Source organism: Scylla paramamosain, chromosome 21 (genome assembly GCF_035594125.1).
Source record: "Scylla paramamosain isolate STU-SP2022 chromosome 21, ASM3559412v1, whole genome shotgun sequence".
Classification (NCBI taxonomy): domain Eukaryota; kingdom Metazoa; phylum Arthropoda; class Malacostraca; order Decapoda; family Portunidae; genus Scylla; species Scylla paramamosain.
In genome coordinates, this window is record NC_087171.1 from 9,716,315 (window position 1) to 9,740,766 (window position 24,452).

Genomic DNA, 24,452 nt, shown 5'->3' on the forward strand with positions numbered 1-24,452 from the left:
GATCAGGCCAGGATGAGACAAGCTGAATTTCAACATGAATGGCAATATCCTTGCAAGATTCCAGTTGTGAGGGAAGAAGGCACTGTCACCATAAACTTTGGAGAAAGGATCTGGGTGAAGCCTCTGGATGCAAAGTGCACATTACAATGGAAGAAAGGTGTGGTGACAGTCCTGCACTTTCCTAACAACCTCGGTGTCAGGATTCCTTGGCATGTCCTAGATACAAGTGTGTCATCCATCAAAAGATGAGGAAAGTAGTGAGGAATGAAAGAAGAGTGAAGGGATGGATATTAGGTGTAAGCAAGAAAAAGCTCAAGAAAATAAAATGATATTGAGCTGATTCCAGAGGGAGAGGCAACAACCAGTGTACATGAGAGATTATGAGACTGGGAGTGACTGTGTTGGAAAAGGATAATGCACTGATAATATAGTTCGTATATATGCTGAATGCATTCTGTAGAATTATGAAGTTCACAAATTGATCTTAAGCTTGGGGGTGGGGTGGGAGGTGCATGTGGTGTAAATACAGTGGTACCTGGTATTCTTAATTCATTCCAGCTCCTTGGATTTATACCAAACAGGACGTATACCAAGCAAATTTTTCATGTAAGAAATAAATGGAAAATGATTAATCCATTCCCATAAAAAAATCCTATTGTTATTGGCATCTTATACAGTATATTGATGGGGTTGTATAAAATAATTTAAACACTGCTTGATACTAAAATACATACTTTATTTGATGGCATAGAAGATGCATGGGTATATAAGATGCATCCCCAATTCAACAGGGTATATTCAGGAAAAAAGTTTTTATGTATTTAAGCATGTAATGTTTAAAGCAAACTAGCAGTACAGCTGAACAAAAAAATCAAGCAGTCACAATAGTAAAAATATCCTACATGATTGCAGTAATGAAACAGAGGTAGTGGCCTAGTCACAGAAGTGAAGCGAAGAACACAGCCCAGCTGCCGAGATGTCAACAGCACATTTGGCGCATCATTGAACAGGACCGTGTTTTCATTTTCAACATTTCCTTACATCATATTATGGTTGAAAAATATGATACAGCACCCTTGCCTATAATGCAGTGGCATAAATCTTTGGGTTTATGGGTAAAGTAAATTTCAAAATTAAATCTACGAGAGGCCTCACGTTCACATATAAGACACAGGATGATTTTTTGAGCCATTTTTATGAAAAAAGGTGCATCTTTTGTGCCCTCAAATATGGTAAATACAAAAGCAATTAGATGAATAAATTAAAATTTAACCTCATTTTGCCTTGCTGAGAGGAGTCATGTGTCTACTAGGATGGTGCTGAGAATGGAGATGTTATTGTTTGGAAGGAGAGTCCTGTCAACCTGGCAACACTGCTCATAGGTAGTTGTGACTTCGTCTCAAGAGAGGTAAACAAGGGTAGTGCACTGTGTCGTGACTCATTTTGACCCATACAAGTTCTAGCGTGTGAGTCATATTCCAAACAAAGGTTATGTACCAAGCAAATTTTTTTCTTGCATCCAGACAGGACATATACCAAGTTGGACTTACTCCAAAGTAGACATATACCAAGGTACCACTGTAGATTGTTATGGTTAATTATGGCACAAGTGGTTAGATGTATTTGGGAGTTGGCAACAGTGGAAGACATATGGAAGAAGGAAGGTTAGCATTGTGCAACCCAGTCTTGGTTGTCATGCTGTTGAGAGGTTGTCATGGCCATGTATGTTGGTATTGACTGTGCTTTTGTTAGGTTGTCATGGCCATGTCTGTTGGTATTGGCTCTGTGCTTTTGTTGCAATTTGCAGGGCTTGGTACCCAGGTTTGGTATAGTGTCAGTGTGTTGGAAGAGATTTTGGTGTGGTTGTCCTATAAGGCTCAGGGGTGCCTGGTGATTCAGTCTATCTAGGAATGTCCATTACACGGAGTGGAGAAGTGATTAAGGTCATTGGTTGTTATTCCTGCAAGACTGACCTGGGGTTTCTTGGCTGGAGGTAGGTGTGACTACATTTTTTTTCCCCCTTTTCTGCTACAGAGTGCACACACTGTTCCAGTTTTCATCACTACTTGCAAAGATTCTTTCATGCTACATAATCATTTGTTTCATGTCACCTGGGTATATTCCAGGCTACTATAAAATGTGTATTATTCTTGCACAAGGCTGAGTTTGGTGCAAATGCTATTATGGATCAGACACATGTTGCAAAAAAGACATTGGATTTGTTGGTAAAACATTGTTAGCATGATTTGTATGGAAAGTTAACTTAGCAAAAAGTCTTTACTTGTTATAAAAAGGCAGCTGAATATCAAACCAATAAGAATTGCATGTGAATGTGAAGAAAATAATCTTGTCTTACTGGGTGATGTGTTAGTCAGGAGTTTGCATAATTACATGTTATGTGATTTCTGAGTCCTAATCGTTTTGCTAAGAATACACAGACTAATCTTTAGAGAAAATCTGAAGTATATTATGATTGGATGAAAGTGTTTTTAGTGACAGGAGTTAAATTGTTAAAAGTGAAATGGCCCAGGAATTTTGACCATCTTAATATTAAGCTTGGTATACAGCAGAGGAAGAAGCCTAAATTTTCTCATGTGGACCTACTTTTCATAATGTGGAATGGGTGACCTTGTATTTCTTGGTGTAACTGTGAACAGTGAGCAATATTTAAACATGTAACAGAACAATTCAGAATGCTGGTATAACAAAATAAATGGAGGGCAGGAACTTTTATGCAGGATGGTGCCCCTTGTCATAGGACAAAAGTTAAGCAGTAATTGGATATGTGTGCTCCTGATTATTCTGACTGATCTCCTAAGAGCCATGATGAACCTAATAAAAAATCTTTGCTCCATAATGATAAGAAAGCTGGAGGAGAGGGCCATTAGTTCATTGGCAAAGTTAAAAGCTGCACTTCTGAAATTTTTTAATATCCTAGAGGTTTTCTCTTTACACACTATCATATGCTTTCTCTGGGTCTATGAATGATGCATACAGCTTTTTCATTCTCTCCCACTCCTCTATCAAATTTTCATTCAATAAAAGAGAATGTTGAGAAAAGTAGTGATGGTGTTTGAAAGGAGAGAAATGGAGATGTGTAGCCTTAGGATACTTTATAGAGTATGGTAAATGTGCCAGCATTAGTAAAGTGTGAAGTGGTTATGGAAGGAGAGGGAATGGAGGTGGTGATTGAGTTTGATTATCAGGGAACAATGTTTGGTAAACATAATGAGATGGATAGAGAGATAATAGACAAGGTTGTGAAAGTCAGGCAGGTCACAGGATCACTTGAAAGACTCATGAAGGTGAGATATATGTCAGTGGATGTAAAGAGAGATTTATTGAACAGTATTATCCTACCAACATTGATGTGTGAATCAGAGATCTGAACATAGAATAGGCCCAACAATAGAGAGTATGTGCTGTGGAGATGAGCTATCTGAGAGGGGCATGAGGAGGTTATGAAAAATGTGTATGTGAGATGTGGTATGAACATTTGTCTGGTTGGTGTAAATTGTGGACTGGTGGAATGGGTGGAAAGGAACACACCAAAATATTAGAGCCATACCTTGAGAATGAAGAGTGAAGACTTTGTAAAGAAAGTGTGTGTGAGCAAAGCTGAAAGTGCTAATGGGAGAGGAAGGCTACTTAGGAGATGGAAGGAATGGATAGAGGTGTTATAGTCATGGTCACAGGGACAGAAGGTTGTATTATTGTACTCTAGCAACCCATCCCATCAACACTATCTGAACCCATGCATACAGTGTGGTTTAGAAATAATTTCTCTATTGATAATATATACTGGCAATAATAGCAAATACCACTAAATAAAGCAAATTTTGAGTTTCAAAATAATGAAATAATAAATACTGCCTGTATATATATATTACTACTACTAATAATAATATTCCTAGTGTATTGCATTCACACCTTTGGAGGCCAAGTGCCTGAACATTCAAGTAGGGGATATCTGGAGAGGGAGAGGTGGAAGCTCTTCTGTCTGGGAAGGATGCTCTCTAGTGAGGCATTAGTGAAATAGAAGACAAATAGATAGATGTACAAACATACACACACACAAAAAAAAAATAAAATAAATAAAATAAAATAAATAAATAATAAAAAAAAATGTAGGAAAGGAAGTGATAAAGGCATTGAAAAACAATGAAGATCTGGTAAGAGATGCAGCAGATAAAAAGTGTTATAGTTTATGGAATAAAGGAGAAAATATAACATACAAATTGAAAAAGGGATAAAAAAGAAACAAAAACAGTGAAGGATTTGCTGATGAAACTAAATGATGAAGATGACACTAAATTCAAGAAAGAAGTGGAAGAAGTTGTTAGACTGGGACCTTATCTGGAAGGCAAAACAAGATGTATAAAAATAAGACTAAAATCACAACAAGCAACAGAAGAGATACTAGAAAGAACATCCAAACTAAGAGAAGTAGAAGACTGCAAGAATATATACATTAAGAACAGAAATGAAGAAGAATGGAAACAAAAATAAAGAAATGTGTGAAGAGGTTAAAGAGAAAAATGAATCAAGAACAGAAAAAAAAATTTAGAGGGTTTTGGGAGACAGAGTAAAATAAATGAAAGAAAGAAATTAAAATAAAAGAAAAATAGTAAAAATGAAGTATAAATTATGATGTATACTAAAATAAATGGATTAATACACAGAAAATTGGAATTACAAGACTATTTGAAAGAGGAAAATCAGAATGTGGTATGTTTAATGGAAACAAAGCAAAAAGAAGAAAACCAGATAGCTATTAACAATAATACATAGAGAAGAGACAGCACTAGTAAAGGAGGAGAAAGTGTAATGATAATGACAAGAAAAGAGGCAAACACAAAAATAGTGAAACATGGAGAAGAAAAAGCAGAAATAGTGAGTGTTAACTTGGAGGATAACAATGGAGAAATACTGACAGTAATAACAACCTATCTACCGCCCAAAACAAATTCTTGGAACAAGGAAGAATATGAGAAAAATAATAGAAGATACCATTCAGTGTTTAGGTAAATTAACCAAGGGTAATAAAAGAGTGTTATTGGTTGGTAACTTCAATACAAAGAAGTAAATTGGGAAATGTTTGAAGCAGGAGGAAACAAGACTGCATGGGGAGAAAGATTTCTGAAGATGACTATGGAAAACACAATGATGCAATGGGTAACTGAAAATATAAGATATAAGGGAGATGATGAACCAGCAAGACTAGACCTAATACTAACAAAGGGGATGGATCTAACTAAAGAATTAAGATATGTGTGCCCCATGGGAAAAAGTGACCATTTAATGATAGAAATAGAGACCAATATGTGTGCCCCATGGGAAAAAGTGACCATTTAATGAAAGAAATAGAGACCAATAATGATGTCAGTGAAGAGGATGAATCATACAAATAAAACAGGACAAACTGTGGAAAAGTGAATATAGATGATCTTAAGAAATTTTATGAAGAAATAAACTGGGAAAAGTTGAAAGAAGCAAATGATGTGCAAGATAAGTAAGGCATTTTTGTGGAAATATATGAGACTGGAGTGAATAAATATGTCCCATTATACAAACCTAAAGAAAAAGGAAAAACAGGTGTGGTTTGATGCAAGATTTTCAAGTGTAAAGAAAAAAGGCCAAGCATGGAAAAAATCTGAAAAGAAATTGAAACCAAAAAAATAAAGACTTTAAAATAACAAGAAATGAAAATGTGAAAATAAGGAGAGAGGAAGAGAAAGGATAGAAAAAGGATATTGTTGAAAAGTGCAAGAATGAACCAAACCGTTCTACAGACTCATATATGAAAAAATTAAACTAAAAGAAAACTAGGAAGGTTGAAGGATGGAAATGAAACATATGAAGACCCAAAAGACATGAGTGAATTGCTAAACAAAAATTTTCAACAAGTTTTCACAGAAGACTCAGAATTTAAAGAACCACAAGACAAGAAGACAAGAAAGCAAATGTGGGAAATTATAGTAATTAAAGTAGTTTATAAAATGATGGAGGAACTGGAAGAGTGAGAAGCAACAGGATCAGATGGAGTATCAGGTTTCATTTTAAAAGAGTGCTAGAAACAATTAAGTGAACCAGTCTATGACATGATAAAGTGCTCATTATCAAGTGGAAAAGTACCTAAGGAATGCTAGAGAGCAGACATAGCACCAATTTATAAAAGTGGAAAGAAAGAAGAACCTCTAAACTATAGACCAGTATCAATGACCAGCATAGTACGTATATAAGATCTGTGAAAAGTTGATAAAGAAGCAGTGGAGAGAATTTCTAGAAAAACGTGATATAATAACAGAAAAACAGTATGGCTTTAGACAGAAGCAATCATGCATAACCAATTTGATGAGCTTCTATTCAAGAGTGACTGATATAACATGGGAGAGGGATGGATGGGTAGACCGTGTGTATTTAGATTTAAAAAAGCTTTTGACAAAGTTCACCACAACAGGTTATTATGGAAGTTGAAAAATATATGAGGATTAAATGGAAAAATTAAAAAAACTGGATGGAAAGTTACTCAAGGGGAAGAGAAGTGAGAAAGGTAGTAAAAGATGTAAAATCAAAATGGAGAAAAGTGGATTGTGGAGTACCACAAGATCAGTGCTGGCACCAATGCTTTTTCTGATCTACATAAATGATATGCCTGAAGGAGTAAAGAGTTATATGAGTTTGTTTGCAGTTGATGGAAAATTACAAAGACATATAAGAAACAAAGACTGTGAAATTCTACAAGAAGATCTGAATAAAATCTGGGACTGGAGTAAGAAATGGGAGACATAATTTATTGGAAATGGGGAAAAAAAGTGAAAAGAGACCAAAATGGACATATAAAATGGGAAATGGAGATATGATAAAAGTACAAGAAGAGAAAGATCTGGACGTAATAATACAGGATAGTCAACAGTCGGAGAAGCATGTAGAAAAGATATTCAGAGATACATATAGAATGGTGATAAATATTGGAACAGCATTCCACTACATGGATCAAGATATGATGAGAAAGATAATTACCACTATGATTAGACCAAAGTTGGAATATGCTGAATCTGTGTAGTCTCCCCCAGTAAAAGAAACATGTAAAAAACAGTGAAGATGGTTCCAGAGCTGGAAGAATTAACATATGAAGACAGATTAAAAGAAATGAATCTGCCAACATTGGAACAAAGAAGAGAAAGGGAAGACTTAATATTGATTTATAAATTGCAGAAAAGAGTGGAATAGAAAGATGATGAGAAACTGCTGCTAAGAGAACTAGGAAATACCAGATACACACAAGGACACAGAAAAAGGAAGATGCTTGAGTAACATAAAGAAATATGGTTTTGCACAGAGAAATATAGAAGTCTGGAACAAGCTCAGTGAGGATGTAGTATTGGCAACAAGTGTGCACAACTTCAAGGAAAAACTGGACAAGTGTAGATATGGAGATGGGACAACACGAGCATAGCTCAGGGCCTGTAAATTATAACTAGGTAAATACGCACACACACACACACACACACACACACACACACACACACACACACACACACACACACACACACACACACACACACACACACATGAGAGCTGCTCCTTTTCATGTCTTGAGGAGACCTCCTCATCAGACCCACCTGGCTATCTGCTCACCCATCATGGTGGCATTGAGGGAAATGCTGCAAAGTTTGAACCGCATGTAGGGATCCACACTCAGGCACACTGCCTCTACAATCACATCTGCCAAATACAACTTGCTATGATTTCAGAAACTGTAGTATTCTTCAGTCAACATCCTCCCCATTTGTTAATTTCTCTAACCTCAGAATATCTTGAAAACTGAACCTTCAGCAAGAAATGAAATCATGAGTGGCATTTAGGTTAACTCAAATTTACCAGACCTATTGATATAGGTGTTAATATCACGTGTAGCATTGTCATATTGGTAAGACGAGTCAACAATCCCTTACTAATATAAGTAACTGAGTATGATCAGCACTCCTCCAGACACTCACCTCCATCCTCACACAGTGGCAGCACCTCTTCTTTGCAAGCAAAGTCATCTCGTGTGGGTTCTCCCTTGGGCTGCCTTGCCAGTGTCCACACCTTGGCTGTCACCATTGTTGCTATCTGTAAGGAATTAAATAATCATGTGCTCAATCTTAATTTTATATATATATATATATATATATATATATATATATATATATATATATATATATATATATATATATATATATATATATATATATATATATAAAATAATCACTACAAAGCCTTGACCAAATTGGAACAAGCTGCAGTTGAATGGTCCCCCAGAAGAAAAGAAAAAAATAGAGAATACAATGAAAAACAAGAAAATCTGACTTGTGATAAAAAAAAAATAAATAAAATAGAGACAAAACTGCCATTACCTGAAGAGGTAAGAGAAAGGGAGAGGAGACAACTTGAATACAGAGATGTGGAATAATTGAGGGAACACACACACACACACACAGACACACACACACACACACACACACACACACACACACACACACACACACACACACACACACACACACACACACACACACACATGTGAACTCAGTGAAGAAGTTGTCAGTGCCGAAACTGTCCATACTTTTAAGACCAAAACTGGATAGATATAGAGACAGGATATTATGAGATTACTCCCCTGTCATAAACCACAACTAGGTAAATACACACACACATGCACAATAGTTTGTACCAAGTTATAAAATGAAAATTGAGAAACCGGAATGGTATAATGGCAGGTGTGTAGAAGCAAAAAAGAAAAATAACAGAGCATGGAGGAAAATTATGAGAAATCTGAACAGAAATACTAGGGAAGAATACAGAAAGGCAAGGAATGAATATAGTATAATAAGAAGAGAAGAAAGAAATTTTGAAAGTGACATAGTAAGTGAAGGCAAGGAAGAACCCAAATTCTACATATACATAAATGGAAAAATGAAACATAGGAATAACACAAACAAATTAAAAAGAGAAGGAAGAATTTATGAAACTATTGAGGAGATCAGTGAACTAATGAATGAGAGTTTTCAATCTGTTTTTACAAAGGAAACCAATTATGTGGCACCAAAAGTGGTATTACAGAATGAGGGAATACAGGAGATACAAGTAGAGATGAGAAATCAAGAAATTGCTGGAAGAGCTGGATGTTAGAAAAGATATTGGACCAAATCAAGTAAATGGATGGATATTAAAAGAATGCAGAGAACAAATGGAGGAACCTGTATGAGATATAGTTTTAAAGTCAGCCAAGCATTTATTAAGGTGTTTTAAGTATTTTAAGTTACCAGAAGAGATGAAGCTTAAATTTAATACTACGATAAGGAAAAAACTTATTTCTTGTATTAGGAAGAGAGAAAAGCTTAATATTATTGACACTTTATCAATTTCTTTTGATTTTATATTCAGTTTATTTATTGATCATTATTTTTTTTTACTTCATTTCTTTATTTTCTTTATTTTTTGCTCGTTTTTATAATAGGAGTGTTTAATTTTATATATATTTTTCATTTTCTTTTCACTTCTTGGACTTAATATCCAGTTTATTTATTTTTATTATTTTTATTATTTATTTATTCATTTATTGATTTTTATTTTTTTTTTTTTTTTTTTTTTTTTTTTTATAATTAAAACTTGTTATTTGATCTATATTCCCGTTTTGTTACTTGTTCATGCCAGGGTGACAATAAACATTAAAATTATTACTGCTTTTAATCCCACCAAGAGAGAGAGAGAGAGAGAGAGAGAGAGAGAGAGACTCAAAACCACATCAATGATTTCATCACTTTCCATTATGAGACGAAAAGATTTTGAGTATTTGAGTGTGTGGGGTGTTTTGGATGCGTATGAAATCTTCTGAGTGTATTTGAGTGTGTGTGGGGGTGTTTTGGCTGTGTATTGAGTCTTTTGAGTGTATTTGAGTGTGTGAGGGGTGTTTTGTGTGTATGGAGTCTTTTGAGTGTATTTGAGTGTGTGGGGTGTGTTTTGGGTGTGTATGGGGTCTTTTGAGAGTGTGGGGGGCGTTCTGGGTGTGTGCAGGGTGTTTTGAGTGTATTTGAGTGTGGGGGATGTTTTGGGTCTGTATGGGGTTTTTTGAGTATGAGTGTGTGGAGGTGTTTTGGGTGTGTATGTTTTTTTTTTGTGTGTATTTGAGAGTGTGTCGGGGTGTTTTGGGTGTGTGCGGGGTCTTTTGAGTATATTTGAGTGTGTTGGGGTGTTTTGGGTGTATTTCGGTGTGTGCGGGGTGTACTCTGTTATTGGTTGTTTTGGATCTCTCTCTCTCTCTCTCTCTCTCTCTCTCTCTCTCTCTCTCATTAGTTACATGGATTTTCAAGTATGTTTTTACGGTTACACTGACAGATTAACATTTCTACAATACTAACACAAGAAATATGCTTTTAAAAGTCTTTAGTCGAAGTGACACAGGTTTTTAATGGTGTTTTTACGATTCTAGTTAAGTCTAGTTAATAAGATAAACGCTTTTGAAAACCCTGCTAATCATCTTTCTGGCATTAGGAAACAGTCGTAAGGAGAGAGAGAGAGAGAGAGAGAGAGAGAGAGAGAGAGAGAGAGTAGAAGTTAGTTAATCCTATCCTGCGCTGGTTCGTGAGTTTGCTGCGGTGACACGGTGCAGCAGTGAGTGAAATTTCGAATCATAATCACGTAGGGAGTGTTCACTGGGGAAACGTCAGTGAGGGTATTAAATTTTATATTATTTGCATTATTACTTGATAACATGTCAACTTTTGCGTGTGTGTGTGTGTGTGTGTTGATGGAGGAGCAGAGTCAGGTGGCGCTTGGCAGGGCGAGCGGCTGGCTGCAGTGTTTTGGCCAGCGCTGGTCAGTCTTGCCCCACACACTCTGGTAATAAGTGTTTCCGTATTCCTGACTGCTTCTTCCTGTACCAAGCACCGCCACGCATCCCCAGAGAGCCACGAGTACGTAAGGTGAGCCCAGCGGTTCCAGCCTCTCAGTCAGCCTTACTGCCTTCTCAGCACCACCTTCCTCCTCCCTGTAGTGTCTAGTAGCGGTTTATTAAAGTTTTTGTTCGGTATATAGGTATTTCATGGGATTATTTATTTATTTTTAGGTTTTGTTTACGTCTGAGTCTGGAAATAACTGGAAATTTATGCGAATATTGAAGAATCGTCAATATGTAAACAAGCTGTCAGCGGAGGTACAGGCAGGTCGTCAGTGTTTTCAGTCATTATTTGCTTCGTCTCTCGCTTATTATAAGGCTAACATGTCACAAGATATAGTCACTTGTCTAGCGTTCATATCCGCTGGTGAGATATATCCGCCATTGCCAAGTTTTGGTGTCACGAAGCAATAAATAAGGCAACATGGCCGCCGGCTCCTCCACTGAGGTCGGGGCCGAGGACCTGTTCCAGCCTGTGGGTTCCAATATTTTTTAATATTTTCCTTAATTACTTTATTTGGCTTTTATAATAAGTTTTTATGGTTTGTAAAAATATTTCGTTGCTGTTGAAGTGTTTTTCTTGCTTCAGTGAAGTAAATGGGCTGAATTTTCTGCAGTTTTTTAACGTAAATATAGGGCCGTTTTCACGGTTATTTTTACCCACCTCGGTTCTTGGCTTTTTTATTTGATGCTGTAGTGAAGCTTTTATTACTTTGAAAAATCGTTTGTGATTTTTTAAATATTTTGCGTTCCTGCTGAGTTGAGTATGTGCATTTTGAAATGGTTTTTAATCCCGTTAAAAGTGGTGATTTGGCCATTTTTTACATTCTTTATTTCTCTATTTCATCTTGTAACTAACTTTGCATTGTTTGAAAAAATAGTTCAGATTTTTTAAAATGTTTTTTTAATGGTGTAAAGTGAAATGGGTGGACTTTTGAATGGTTTTAATGGTGTCAAAGGTTCCAACACTTTTTCCATATTTCTGTTCATATTTCTTTACAACTACTCAGGCTGGAGATGTTTTGATATTGTGGATAATAATTAAAGTAATTGTCAATTCAGAAAATATAATGCATTCCAGCCTAGCTTCATTTTTTCTAAGGGTCAATTTTAAAATGAAATACGTTACGTACGTAAGCCAGCGGCCAGGCCTGTGACGTCATCAACGGTCGGGGAGTTGCCCGGCTCCAGTGTCTCTTGGTCAATATTTACAGTAATTTCCAATGTTTTCCAGGTATTTTTAGCTGTTTATGAACTCAGGCACATAGATATTAGTAGTAGAAGGAGGAAAATAAGAGAAATGGAGGAGGAGGAGGAAGAAATAAGGAGAAACGGAGTAAAAGTAGGAGGAGGCAAAACATATAAACGTTAAGAAGACAATCTTTAGCTTAGATTCCCTTCCTGCGCTGCCATTCTTTGTAATATTTGGTGTGTTTTGGGTGATTTAAATATATGTTGGGTGTATTTAGGAGTGTTGTGGGTGTTTTGAGTGTGTCTTAGGTGTGTTTTGGGTGTATATTAGCTGTTATCAGTGTATTTTGGGTGAATTTAGGATGTTTAAGTGTAGTTAGGTTGCTTTTAATTGTATTTTACGTGTTTTGAGTGTTGTGGAATGTTTTGAGTGTATAGTGGAGTGCTTTGGTGTGTTTGGGTGTATATGTAGATGGTGCAGTTGTGTCTTGGGTATATTTTGGGTGTTTTAAGTATTTTGGCTGAGTTTGGGTGTGTGCAGGGTCTTTTGGGTGTATTTGAGTGTGTGTGGGGATGTTCTGGGTGCGTTTGGGTGTGTGCAGGCCGTATTCTGTGGTGATGTGGGTGTTTTGGATGATTTAAGTGTGTTTTGCGTGTGTTTGGATGAGTTTTGTGGGTATTTTGGGGTGTTTTGGGTGTGTTTTGGATGTTTTGAGTGTGTTTGAGTGAGTTTTGTGGTTATTTTGGTGTATTGAGAGTGTTTTGAGTGTGTTTTGGATGTTTTAAGTGTGTTTGTTTGAGTTTTGTGGTTATTTTGGTGCGTTTTAGGTGTGTTTTGGGTGTTTGGAGTGTTGATGATTGAGTTTTGTGGGTATTTTGGGGTGTTGAGAGTGTTTTGAGCGTGTTTTGTATGTTTTGAGTGTGTTTTGGATGTTTTGAGTGTGTTTTGGATGTTTTGAGTGTGTTTTGGGTGTGTTTGGGTGAGTTTTGCGCTCTCTCCTTCCTAGGGACCCAGAAAGTACAGGACATTTTTTGTTTATAAAGTGTTTTATAAAGTGCGACTACACAGAGAGAGAGAGAGAGAGAGAGAGAGAGAGAGAGAGAGAGAGAGAGAGAGAGAGAGAGAGAGAGAGAGAGAGAGATCACTAGCAATAACACACACACACACACACACACACACACACACACACACACACACACACACACACACACACACACACACACACACACACCAGTGCACTCATAAACATTCAAATTTCACGCACTTTTTCAATAACTAGGAAGGAGAGAGGGCGAGAGAAGACTTGACATACTAAGACTAACATTTCTCCTAATATTACAGGGTGTAGAACTTAGGATACCACACGGACAGGGGTGAAGGAGCCTTGGGGATGCCTGAAGGAGGGAGAGTGAAGAGTGAAATTTAACAGCTCGTTGAGAGAAGGAAAAGTACCAAGAGAATGGAAAAGAGCTAACATAGTGCTAATATACAAAGGGGGAAATAAAATGGAACCATTAAATTACAAACCAGTGTCACCAACAAGTATTGTAAGCAAGCTTTGTGAAATAGTGATTAAAGATAGATGGATGCAATATTTAGAAGATGAAAAGATAATTACAGTTAAGCAATTTAGATTCAGGAAAGAGGAATCCTGTATCACAAATCTGCTTTGCTTTTATATGAGAATAATAGATGGAGTGCAAGAGAGGGATGGATGGATTGATGCGGTATACCTGGATCTCAAAAAACATTTGATAAAGTTCCCCACAGAAGCCTTATGTGGAAGTTATAGAAAGAAGAAGGACTAAAGGGAGGAACATTGAGATGGATGGATAATTATTCACAAGGGAGAGAAATGAGAACAGTAATCAGAGACACTAATTCAAGTTGGTGCAGTGACAAGTGGGGTACCACAAGGATTTATGTTGGCACCAATTATGTTTCAAATATATGTAAATGATATGACTGAGGATCTAAATAGTTATATAAACCTTTTCGCTGATGATGCAGAAATAAGGAAAACAATAAAGGATGAAAATGACTGGAAGGAGTTACAAAAGGATATTGACAAGATCTATGCATGGAGCCAAAGATGGAAACTAGAATTTAATGCCAGAAAATGCCACATGTTGGAAATAGGAAAAAAGTAAAAAGAGACCTTCATGGAATTACAAAATGGGAGGAGAAATAATAACGAAAAGTAATGAAGAAAAAGATTTGGGAGTTATGATCCAAGACACACTATCACCTGAAGGGCACATAAACAGAATATTCAGCTCTATGATGATAAAGCTTGTTAACAAACATTAGGGTGGCCTTTAACTATTTAAATAAAGAAATGATGAAGAAAATTATAACAAGCATGATATGACCTAAATTGGAATACTCAGCAGTAGTTTGGACTCCACATAGAAAAAAGGATATACACAAACTGGAAAGAATACAGAGGACAGTGACAAAGATAGTACCAGAATTGAAAGACTTAAGCTATGAAGAAAGACTTAAAGAGATAGGATTACCAACACTACAATATAGAAAAGATAGAGGAGACCTGATAATGATGTACAAATTAGTGAACAATATAGAAAAAAAATAGACAGAAGTGACTTGTTATCACAGATGGAGGAAGGAGAGAGACAGACAAGGGGGCATGGGAAGAAAATAAAGAAGAGTGGATGTTCGAGCAACATCAAGAAATACAGCTTCCTGTATCAAACTATTGATATCTGGAATGATTTGAAGGAAGAGGTGGTTGTGGCAAACAGTGTACACATGTTTAAAGAGAAACTGGATAAATATGGTTATGGAGACAGGACAAGATGAGCTTTGGCTCATGCCCTGTACAATACAACTAGGTAAATACAACTAGGTAAACACACACACACACACACACACACACACACACACACACACGCACATAAATATGCAGCAGTAGTTTGGGCTGCACATAGAAAAAAGAGATATACAGAAACTGGAAGGAATACAGAGGATAGTTACAAAGATGGTACCAGAATTGAAAGACTTAAGCTATGAAGAAAGACTTGAAGAGATGGAATTATCAACACTACAAGAGAGAAGAGAAAGTGGAGACCTGATAACAATGTACAAATTAGTAAACAGTGTAGAAAGAATAGAAAGAAATGACTTGGTACCACAGATGGAGGGAGGAGAAAGACATAGGGCGCATGGGAAGAATATAAAGAAAAGTGGATGTTCAAGTGACAAAAAAATACAGCTTCCCATATTGAATTATTGAAATCTGGAATGATTTGAGAGAAGAGGTGGTTGCAGCAAACAGTGTACACATATTTATAGAGAAACTGGATAAATGTGGATATGGAGACAGGACAAAATGAGCTTGGACTCGTGCCTTGTACAATACAACTAGGTAAATACACACACACTAAAGGTGTCAGTCCTTAAAGAAGACTTTCAAGGTATGTTTAGCTGAAAAATTACTTGGAGAAGTGTCTTGAAAACCCACCTCTTAAAAGAGTAAGTTCTAGGCATCTCCGTCTATTTCATTTCTTCTATTTTATTCATAATAGCTCTATATATTGCAATTAGGCCACCTTTCTCTTCTTTAGAGTAGGTAGTTTCAGTATTATTAACCATTCTTCATATGACAAATCCTGCAGGCTGAGGGCCATGGTGATCACTGGTCTCTGTATTCTCTCTAACTTCATTAAGGCATTTTTATTAGTTAACTGTACCAATGCTGCATATTTCAGTCTTGCTGACACTCAATTTTTTCCAATCACTTTTTCATCTAAATCAGTGAATGCTGTTTTTATGTTTCTTATTAAATGCATACGTCATCTGTAACTCTGTTTATATGGTTATCGGGGTGACAAGATGTTGGCATATAAAATAAGATAAAATGTCACCTCAAACCTGTGAGACATGAGTTATGGTTCAGGATGTATAGGAATCCCATCTTCAGACATTCCAAATTTTTTTTACTGTGTGTATATATATATATATATATATATATATATATATATATATATATATATATATATATATATATATATATATATATATATATATATATATATATATATATGCACACTGTAAAAAATGTTTGAAATGTCTGAAGATGGGATTCCTATACATCCTGAACCGTAACTCACGTCTCACAGGTTTGAGGTGACATTTTATTTAATTTTACATCTAACACTATATAACAATTATTTGGGGAAAGAGCAACTATTTTTTATCCTTATAATAGAAAAAGGGTTGGGGATTACATTTGCCAACATCTTGTCACCCCGATAACCATATAAACAGAGTTACAGATGACGTATGCATTTAATAAGAAACATAAAAACAGCATTCACTGTATGCAGCATTGGTGTATATATATATATATATATATATATATATATATATATATATATATATATATATATATATATATATATATATATATATATATATATATATATATATATATCCACAACTACAGCTGCTGGCTGTTGCCATAGTCTCATGACCTTCCTGCTCACATTGTATTGTACATAGCTGGGCATGATAACAAAACAATTTATTACAATAACAGATAAATCGATAATGATAACCTTATTTGCGATAACCAATCATCAATGACTGGCAATAAATTTATCACCTGATAGCTGATAACCAATAAATCAATAAATCCAAAATTCTAATACTATCGATAATGATAGTGATACAGTAGGGTACACAACAATACATGGTCATTATAACATACAACTGCAATAACACTCTGAAATTTTAATAAATATTTAATCGTAATAACGAACCAAAACTGGCATAACAAACTAATGTGTGTTGAAATTTTGAGAAAAATTTAATCACAATAATGAGCCAAAACTGACAAGATGAACTTGCCATTTGTGCGAACACTAAAATTTTTAATAAAAATTTAATCAGAATAACAAACTAAAACTCACAAGACTAACTCACCAGCTGTGCGAGCTGTTGCTTACCTATCTGGCGCCTGTCCCTTCCTCCCTTTTTTCTTTTCTCTTCTTTCGTCTTGTCTCCAACCTCTCTCCCTGTCACCTGCCTTCCCCGTTACCTGTTAGAGATAAGGGACTAGGAATTGATACCTCGCTCTCTCTTCCCCTCATTCATTTTGTCATTTTCGCTTCATTGTCACTCTTTCTCACTCATACATACAATTCCATTTTCATTCTCAATCAGTCTCATTCTATTTAGCAATCCTTAGGATTGTTCTTACTTTCAGAGAGAGAGAGAGAGAGAGAGAGAGAGAGCTCTGACTTATTGGGGTTTACTGTATGTATATACCCATGACGCTGACTGTGGATAAATGTGACCTATACTTATCAAAACAGTACGAAACTTGGGGTGATAATGTGCAAACCTTGGGATGGAAAGAATATAGGACTAGGCGTGAAATGTGGAAGGGTACCATATATATTTGTTGTGTTATTTTCAAATGCAGTAGTGCAAATGAGCTCAGTGCAAATGAGCTCATTTTGATTTTTTTTTTTTTTCATGTTCTTAAGCTCCGCCCACAAAGGAGAGCCAAGAACACGCCGACATTACTGTCAGGTGTACAATTGTTTAGTTCTGTACATGGCACTGATGAAGACACCTCCCTAGTGTCACCCTCATCATCAACATCAGTCACCACCGCCTGCTTGCCTGATCACCTTAACCGGCTTCACATCCCAACAATTCTACTTGTCTTTGGCATCTGAAGTAATGATATCGTGTTCGTTCGAGTTGTTTTCACTGCTCTTCATTTTAGAATGATATTCATGTCTACTTGATATTATACATAACAAGATACATTTATTTGATATGTTTTTACATCCCTTGTAAGTCATGGTGTTTTTGCATTGCATTTTGACAAATGCAATGCAATATTACAAACTTAGTCAGGAATGTGAGGGATACCATGTGGACACAAGCATTTTTAGTTCAAATGTTTTCAGATCTCGCTGGAAGATTTATTTCTTTGATTGACCTAACGAAGATCTTGATGTTTATGTCACTTAGAATAATTTCGGCAGAGGTAATTTCTTTAACAAGATAAACAGCATACGTCTTATCATAGGATATACATTTACTATAAATGCCATTTTAAGGTTTTACATTACACATTCTTGGTCACATTTTCTCTATCATGAAAAGATGAGAGTGGGTGTAAACTCCACCCACTTCTCCACTTCTTCCTCTAGCATAACTGTTTTGCTCAAAGGACAAACCTATGCAGGGATAGGTTTGCTTAGGTTTACCTCAGGAAGCAAACTTATTGATGCACAGAAGTTGATGCACCATGTTACTAGTTATGCGTTTTTGGGCCACCAAGAACATGCCTTATGTGTCATGGGTGGCGACAGTCATCCAAGGTCAGTGCAAACACAATTTCTCAGAATCTGCGAGATATTTTTTTGCAAACTGTGTACCAGATAATGAGAAAACACTTTCATCACTCTACATTATGGAACATTTTCTCTATGGGCCATTGAATGTATTTCTTGTCGAAACTAAGCCTGTTTGCAATATGCTGCAGAGTGAGCAAAGGTTTCCTAGCAGCAGTGCGGGAAGGGAGATCGAGCTCTTTCTGACAGTAAGGTGACACTCCTTCGAGACATTGCCTAGCAGGTCTAGATAATTTCTTTTTAACTCGCATGCTGTGCATACAGATTAACATTTATCTCGCGCTTCAGTACAGTTAGAGTCCTTTTATGCACTTTTTTAGGCTGACCGGTGTTGTTTCACTCGATATCTATACAGCACTTGGGATCAGTGCATGTGTGAACAGTATGCCATTCGATGCCTCATTTGCACTCTGCTGTCATGGAGTGAGCATCTCCCTGCTGATCTGAGGATGAATTTGGTAGATATATTCAGATCATGGTTTCTTGAGATGGTTTGAGTACTCAGATATATTATTTTCGTATCTAATACTATTGTTCTTACATATTATGTGATCGTTGCCTCAGTAAAGTCTTTTGGTTTCCAAATCTCTCAGCAAAGAAAAAAAAATGTCAGTAAAGTACTTGTGTCACATATAACACAGTGGTGTATATTTTTATTGCCTCAAATTGTTCATTCCTGAGATATTGATTTTTATCAAATTTGTTGCTTCCTCCATGTACCCACATTACCTCATACCATGATAGTCTGCAGGCAGTGTTTTGAGGTTTAGTTAAGTTTAGTTAGGTTAGGTTAGGTTAGGTTAGATTTATTAGGTTATGTTAGGTTTAATTATGTTTTAGGTTGACTTAGGTTTAGTTGGATTTGGTAAGTTAGGTTTCCTAAGAAACCACGAGCTGAATATAACCCCTGCCAGTCAAATGGATACGTTTAGTGTTTACGAGCGAATTCGTCCTTTGTCAAATGTGGTAAATTGGAAACCAAAAGAATACTTTATTTAGGCAAAGATCACAAATTTAAGAACAATAACATTAGATGAAAATAATATATCTAGTCAAACCGCGCTAAGAAACCATGAGCCGAATATGTCATCTATCGAATTCACCCTCAGACCAGCAGGGAGATGCTCACTCTGTAATGGTGCCGTAGGTTTTAGTGACCAGTCAGTTTCAAGTGACCTAGTGCGCGCACAGCCCAATTTTCAGTCAGACGTATGGGTCATTTACTCCCAGCCACGGCAATGCACAGACCTCGCTGGACCTCCTCTAAAGGACACTCATTTTATTCTCTGAAGAATGTTTAGGCATTGGCTGAGATCCGTTAGCTACTATGCCACATCACACAATTTTTCTTTAATATATCAGTTCTTTTTTACATTTTATTGAAATTTAAGTATTAGGCATGGATTATTTAGTTTTATCAAACCGTTCAGTACTACGAATGGTTCGGGTTTTAATAGAACAGTAATCTAACCCAGCATTACCTAACCTAACCTAAATCAGTGTAACCATATTTGCAGTACATGGATAAGGCGTGTTGAAGGCACCAGTGATGTATTTAAATTTTCCATGCCTCTCTCTCTCTCTCTCTCTCTCTCTCTCTCTCTCTCTCTCTCTCTCTCTCTCTCTCTCTCTCTCTCTCTCTCTCTCTCTCTCTCTCTCTCTCTTAGTGTTGGTGTGGTCAGTTCTTTTGTCATGAATTGACTCATTTTGTCTGATAAGGGGCTCAGGCATACTAACGTTACCGAAACAGAGGTATTCGTTTTATGATCGTTACCAGGTTGGGGATCACCTTGACCATGAAAACAACGACCGTGAAATCGGATCGAGGTGTTAGTAATGCCTGTTACCAGGTTGGTAAGGCTCTTGGTTGGGAACGTTACCAAGCGACTGTGAAATCAGCCCTAAGAGGGAGCCCAGGGAGATCTGTGCGTTGCCGTGGCTGGGAGTAAATGAGCCATACGTCTGGCAGTGAAAATTGGGCTGCTCGCGCATTTGGTCACTTGAAACTAGCTGGTCACTTAAACCTACGACACCGGCCTTATTTGAGAACGTAAATACGACCGATTTTCTCCTGAGTGATTTGTGGCTTATGTGCCATTGTCCAGTGAGCGAACACGAGATGCAGAAAATATCGCTTAGATTCTGAGAAATCGTGCTTGCACTTACCTTGAACAATTGTCACCACCCACGACACCTAAGTACTCATTGCCTTTGTCTCCTCCTAAGCAAGGAAACGAACAAAAGATTGATACAAAGGTAATTTAAGATACAAATCCTCTCGTTCATCACAAATAAACATGATTATAACTTAATATTAGATGACTTTATACGTAGCTTGGTTGCGACTAAGGGATTTTTCGTCCATTCTTCTTCATATGCTATGCATGTAAAGGCCTGTCCACACCAGAAAACATTGTTTGGAAACCGTGTTTGCCAATAGTTTGCAATCTTTCCAATAGTTTGGAAACATTGTTTGCAAATTGTCTGGAAACAATCTTTCAGTATATTTGTTTCCCATCTAGAATGGAAAACTGTGTGTGTGTGAATGCAAACTGTTTGCAAACATTGTTTCCAAACAATGTTTCCTGGTGTAAACAGCGTGGACAACGTAAGGTGGTTTTCTACCGAAGACGTACGTGGAGCATAAAGGCGGGAGGAATTCATAATGTGTTACTGTTGCTAACGCAGGAGGTAAAATGCGTCATTCGATACGTGCAAAATGTAGCAAATATACTATTGTTTCCCGTGGCCAGTTATTGCACTTCGCATCCGCGACTTAACTTTTTGTCGCAATAGCACATAAGAAATACTAAGAGCGTGAATCATTCATAGTTTGAGGTACAACACGACAACCTAGGAGCTCACCTTGGGTTATGGTGTGACGTTCTCCGACGCGTTGGTGTGTGACAAGTAGTCGCTATGAGTACTATATATAGGAATGTGTACGTATAGGTTGCCAAGTGCGATGCTGTTAACCTGCGGTTGTTTTTATCAATCATAAATTTCCGTTTTTTTTTTTTTTTTCAGATAAAGTTTAATTCCCGAGGATTACTATTACATCAATAAATTCATAAACTGTTCCCGTGGAATATGAATGAATAGGTGGATAGAAAAATTAAACATATTTGTCAGTATGAAAAAGAGAAAAAGAAAAAAAAAATAATAGAGAATTTGTTTTTAATGTCAAAATATGAAAAATGTTGATTTCTGGCATTTTAGGTGTTGCTAAGCGTGCATTTTGACAAGTTTTCTTGTGGTTATATAGGCATTATGATAAACAATTTCGTTTATTCTTATAGGCATGCAACAGTGGGGGTTAGGTTAGGAAACCAAAGAGTGTAATGAAGAGTAATCCCACTCTCAATAAAATAAAATGAAATGTATCTATAGTAGATAATCAGTGCATTTTTACTAGGCCTAACATACGGCTCGGAGAGCTGGAGCCTCACTAAAGCCTATTACTGTACAAAGAATAAATTACTTCTTAAACAATTATGGAACTATAGTATACCATAAAAAAGAAATGAGAGGTAGGCGCCTTGAAAATCACTTACATGGATAAGCAAAGGGAGTAGTTAGTATCCGTGGAGGGGTAATGAATTGTATATACTATTATAATTCACTAATATCAAGGAGACTGTTATATCCTAGTATAGAGTCCTTGCTAACATTGCTATCCGTGGCTTTGCCACAAAATGTGGCACAACAGAATAGGGAGAGTGTTGTGGAATTTATTAATTTGAGAGGGGTATATGTAGAGATTAGATGGGGTGAGTGGACCGTCCTCCTAGTATACAAAGTCCTTGTCATTAGCCAAAGAATCAAACATGGGCTTGAATTCGCCATTGACACGGAATTTCTTAATATTGTGCTGGTGTGTGACCATAATAAAGAAAAAAATCATTCTTTTCGTAAATGATGCTAATGGGGATGATGATAATAATATTTGTAATAATGATGATTATAATAATAATAATAATAATAATAATAATAATAATAATAATAATAATGATAACAGTAACAACAATAAATTGCAGTTTTAACAGTGAAAGGAGTCACACAGCACTTTACAATAAACGAGCTGAACAAAAATACTCGATATGAAAACCCCATGCAAACGCTGAATCAAAAGTATACACTTAAGTGCTGCCACCCGAGGATCAAAGGAAATATTACAACTGGCTGCGTCGCCATTTCATAGAGGTTACTAATTAGACAAACTCTCTCTCTCTCTCTCTCTCTCTCTCTCTCTCTCTCTCTCTCTCTCTCTCTCTCTCTCTCTCTCGCAGCTGTCAGAGCATTCAGTGCTTGCTGCAACTGCCCGCAATCACCAGCAGAGGCATGGCATCATAATTCTGAGAGCCTGTATACTGGTGATGGCATTTTAGATTCTCCCCAGTAAAAATTCCCGATTTTTATCACAATGGCCTATAGTATTGTTGTACTGTGGCGAACAACAATAGCTCTAATTGAAGGATAAAAGAGCCAATGTAGCATATAGTATATATATATATATATATATATATATATATATATATATATATATATATATATATATATATATATATATATATATATATATATATATATATATATATATATATATGCACACACAAACTGAATATAAATATTCCGGTCCTACTTATATATTCTTATCAGTATAGATAACACGAGTGGTGGCAGTAACAGTAAGCGATAAGGGTAAAGCCCCGTACCTTGGAATATCTCGTATTTTTTTTTTTTTTTTTTTTTTACAAACTTCAACTCAGATTTATCTTGCTTTATCGATATAGACAGATGAATATGTACTCGTAGATAGGTAGATAGACAGATTGGAATAGGTTGTACGTTCCATCGATAGACAGACATGAGATATATTGGTACATATTCTATCTCACACACACACACACACACACACACACACACACACACACACACACACACACACACACACACACACACACACACATTTAAATGCATTTAATTATTGTATTGGTTTACGTATTTTCTTTCCATAATATATATAACTATTTTGCTGAGGCACGGTGCGTCATTATACACGTGATGTTGAAAGCTTTATCTCTTCCACTTTTTCCACAGCTTTGTTCGTTATGGTATTTTTTCAATATATATATATATATATATATATATATATATATATATATATATATATATATATATATATATATATATATATATATATATATAATTTTTTTTTTCTCCCTTTTTCTTTCTCTAAATGCAGTGTTTGTCCTCATGTCAGTTTCTCTTATTTCTATCTCTTCTCTGCAGGCTTCACCTTCTCCGTGCTCCTCTCAGCCTCCTCACCACCCACCCTACCACTACCCCTGTTCGGCCACACGGCGTCATCAGTATGGACCACACCACTCCCTAGGTATTGAGGCTGGACAAACTTTTGCTTATTGGGACGAGGTGAGCGGATCTCCCCCGCTCCTGCTCTTCCTCCTCCTCCTCCTCCTCCTCCTCCTCCTCCTCCTCCTCCTTTCCTTCCTGCTGATGCTGTTGCTCCTTCGCCTTCTCTTATTTTCTCACTTTTCTTCTAACATTCCCTTACTCCATATTTACAGCTTCCACCTTTGTCGTCTTTCTTTTCTTTTTCTTTTTTCTATCTATCTTTCTATCTTTCTTTCTTTCTTTCTTTCTTTCTTTCTTTCTTTCTTTCTTTCTTTCTTTCTTTCTTTCTTTCTTTCTTCTTCTTCTTCTTCTTCTTCTTCTTCTTCTTCTTCTTCTTCTTCTTCTTCTTCTTCTTCTTCTTCTTCTTCTTTTTTTTCACCCCTCAAGTCGGTGTGTGTGTGTGTGTGTGTGTGTGTGTATGTGTGTTATGTAATATATAGGAGAGGATTGTGTCTGCTGAATAACCTATGGGTGTCTTTTATTCCTGTTTCCATAAGACCGACTCTGA

General features: G+C 36.4%; 2 protein-coding genes across 6 annotated transcripts in view; one reads left to right on the top strand and one right to left on the bottom strand.

Annotated features, from left to right (window-relative positions):
• LOC135110973 (prostaglandin reductase 1-like) overlaps nt 1-21,497 on the bottom strand; it is a 36,438-nt gene extending 14,941 nt beyond the window's left edge. The window contains exons 1-4 of one of the 5 annotated variants that reach the window (XM_064023757.1): nt 21,395-21,497; nt 17,105-17,196; nt 8,004-8,118; nt 7,626-7,728 (exon numbers count right to left, since the gene is read on the bottom strand). In XM_064023757.1, the coding sequence (XP_063879827.1) occupies nt 7,626-7,728; nt 8,004-8,109 (209 nt within the window). In that variant the 5' untranslated portion in view covers nt 8,110-8,118; nt 17,105-17,196; nt 21,395-21,497. Of the gene's footprint in view, nt 1-7,625; nt 7,729-8,003; nt 8,119-17,081; nt 17,197-20,409; nt 20,448-20,695; nt 20,717-21,394 lie in introns of those variants that run through there. The other 4 variants (XM_064023761.1, XM_064023759.1, XM_064023758.1 and 1 more) reach the window with 4 other exon arrangements.
• Nucleotides 10,729-24,452, top strand: part of LOC135111280 (uncharacterized) — a 156,403-nt gene continuing 142,679 nt past the window's right edge. Inside the window, exons 1-3 of the mRNA XM_064024516.1 lie at nt 10,729-10,970; nt 13,476-14,989; nt 23,822-23,924. Coding sequence (XP_063880586.1) covers nt 14,932-14,989; nt 23,822-23,924 — 161 coding nt within the window. The 5' untranslated portion in view covers nt 10,729-10,970; nt 13,476-14,931. The remainder of the gene's footprint in view (nt 10,971-13,475; nt 14,990-23,821; nt 23,925-24,452) is intronic.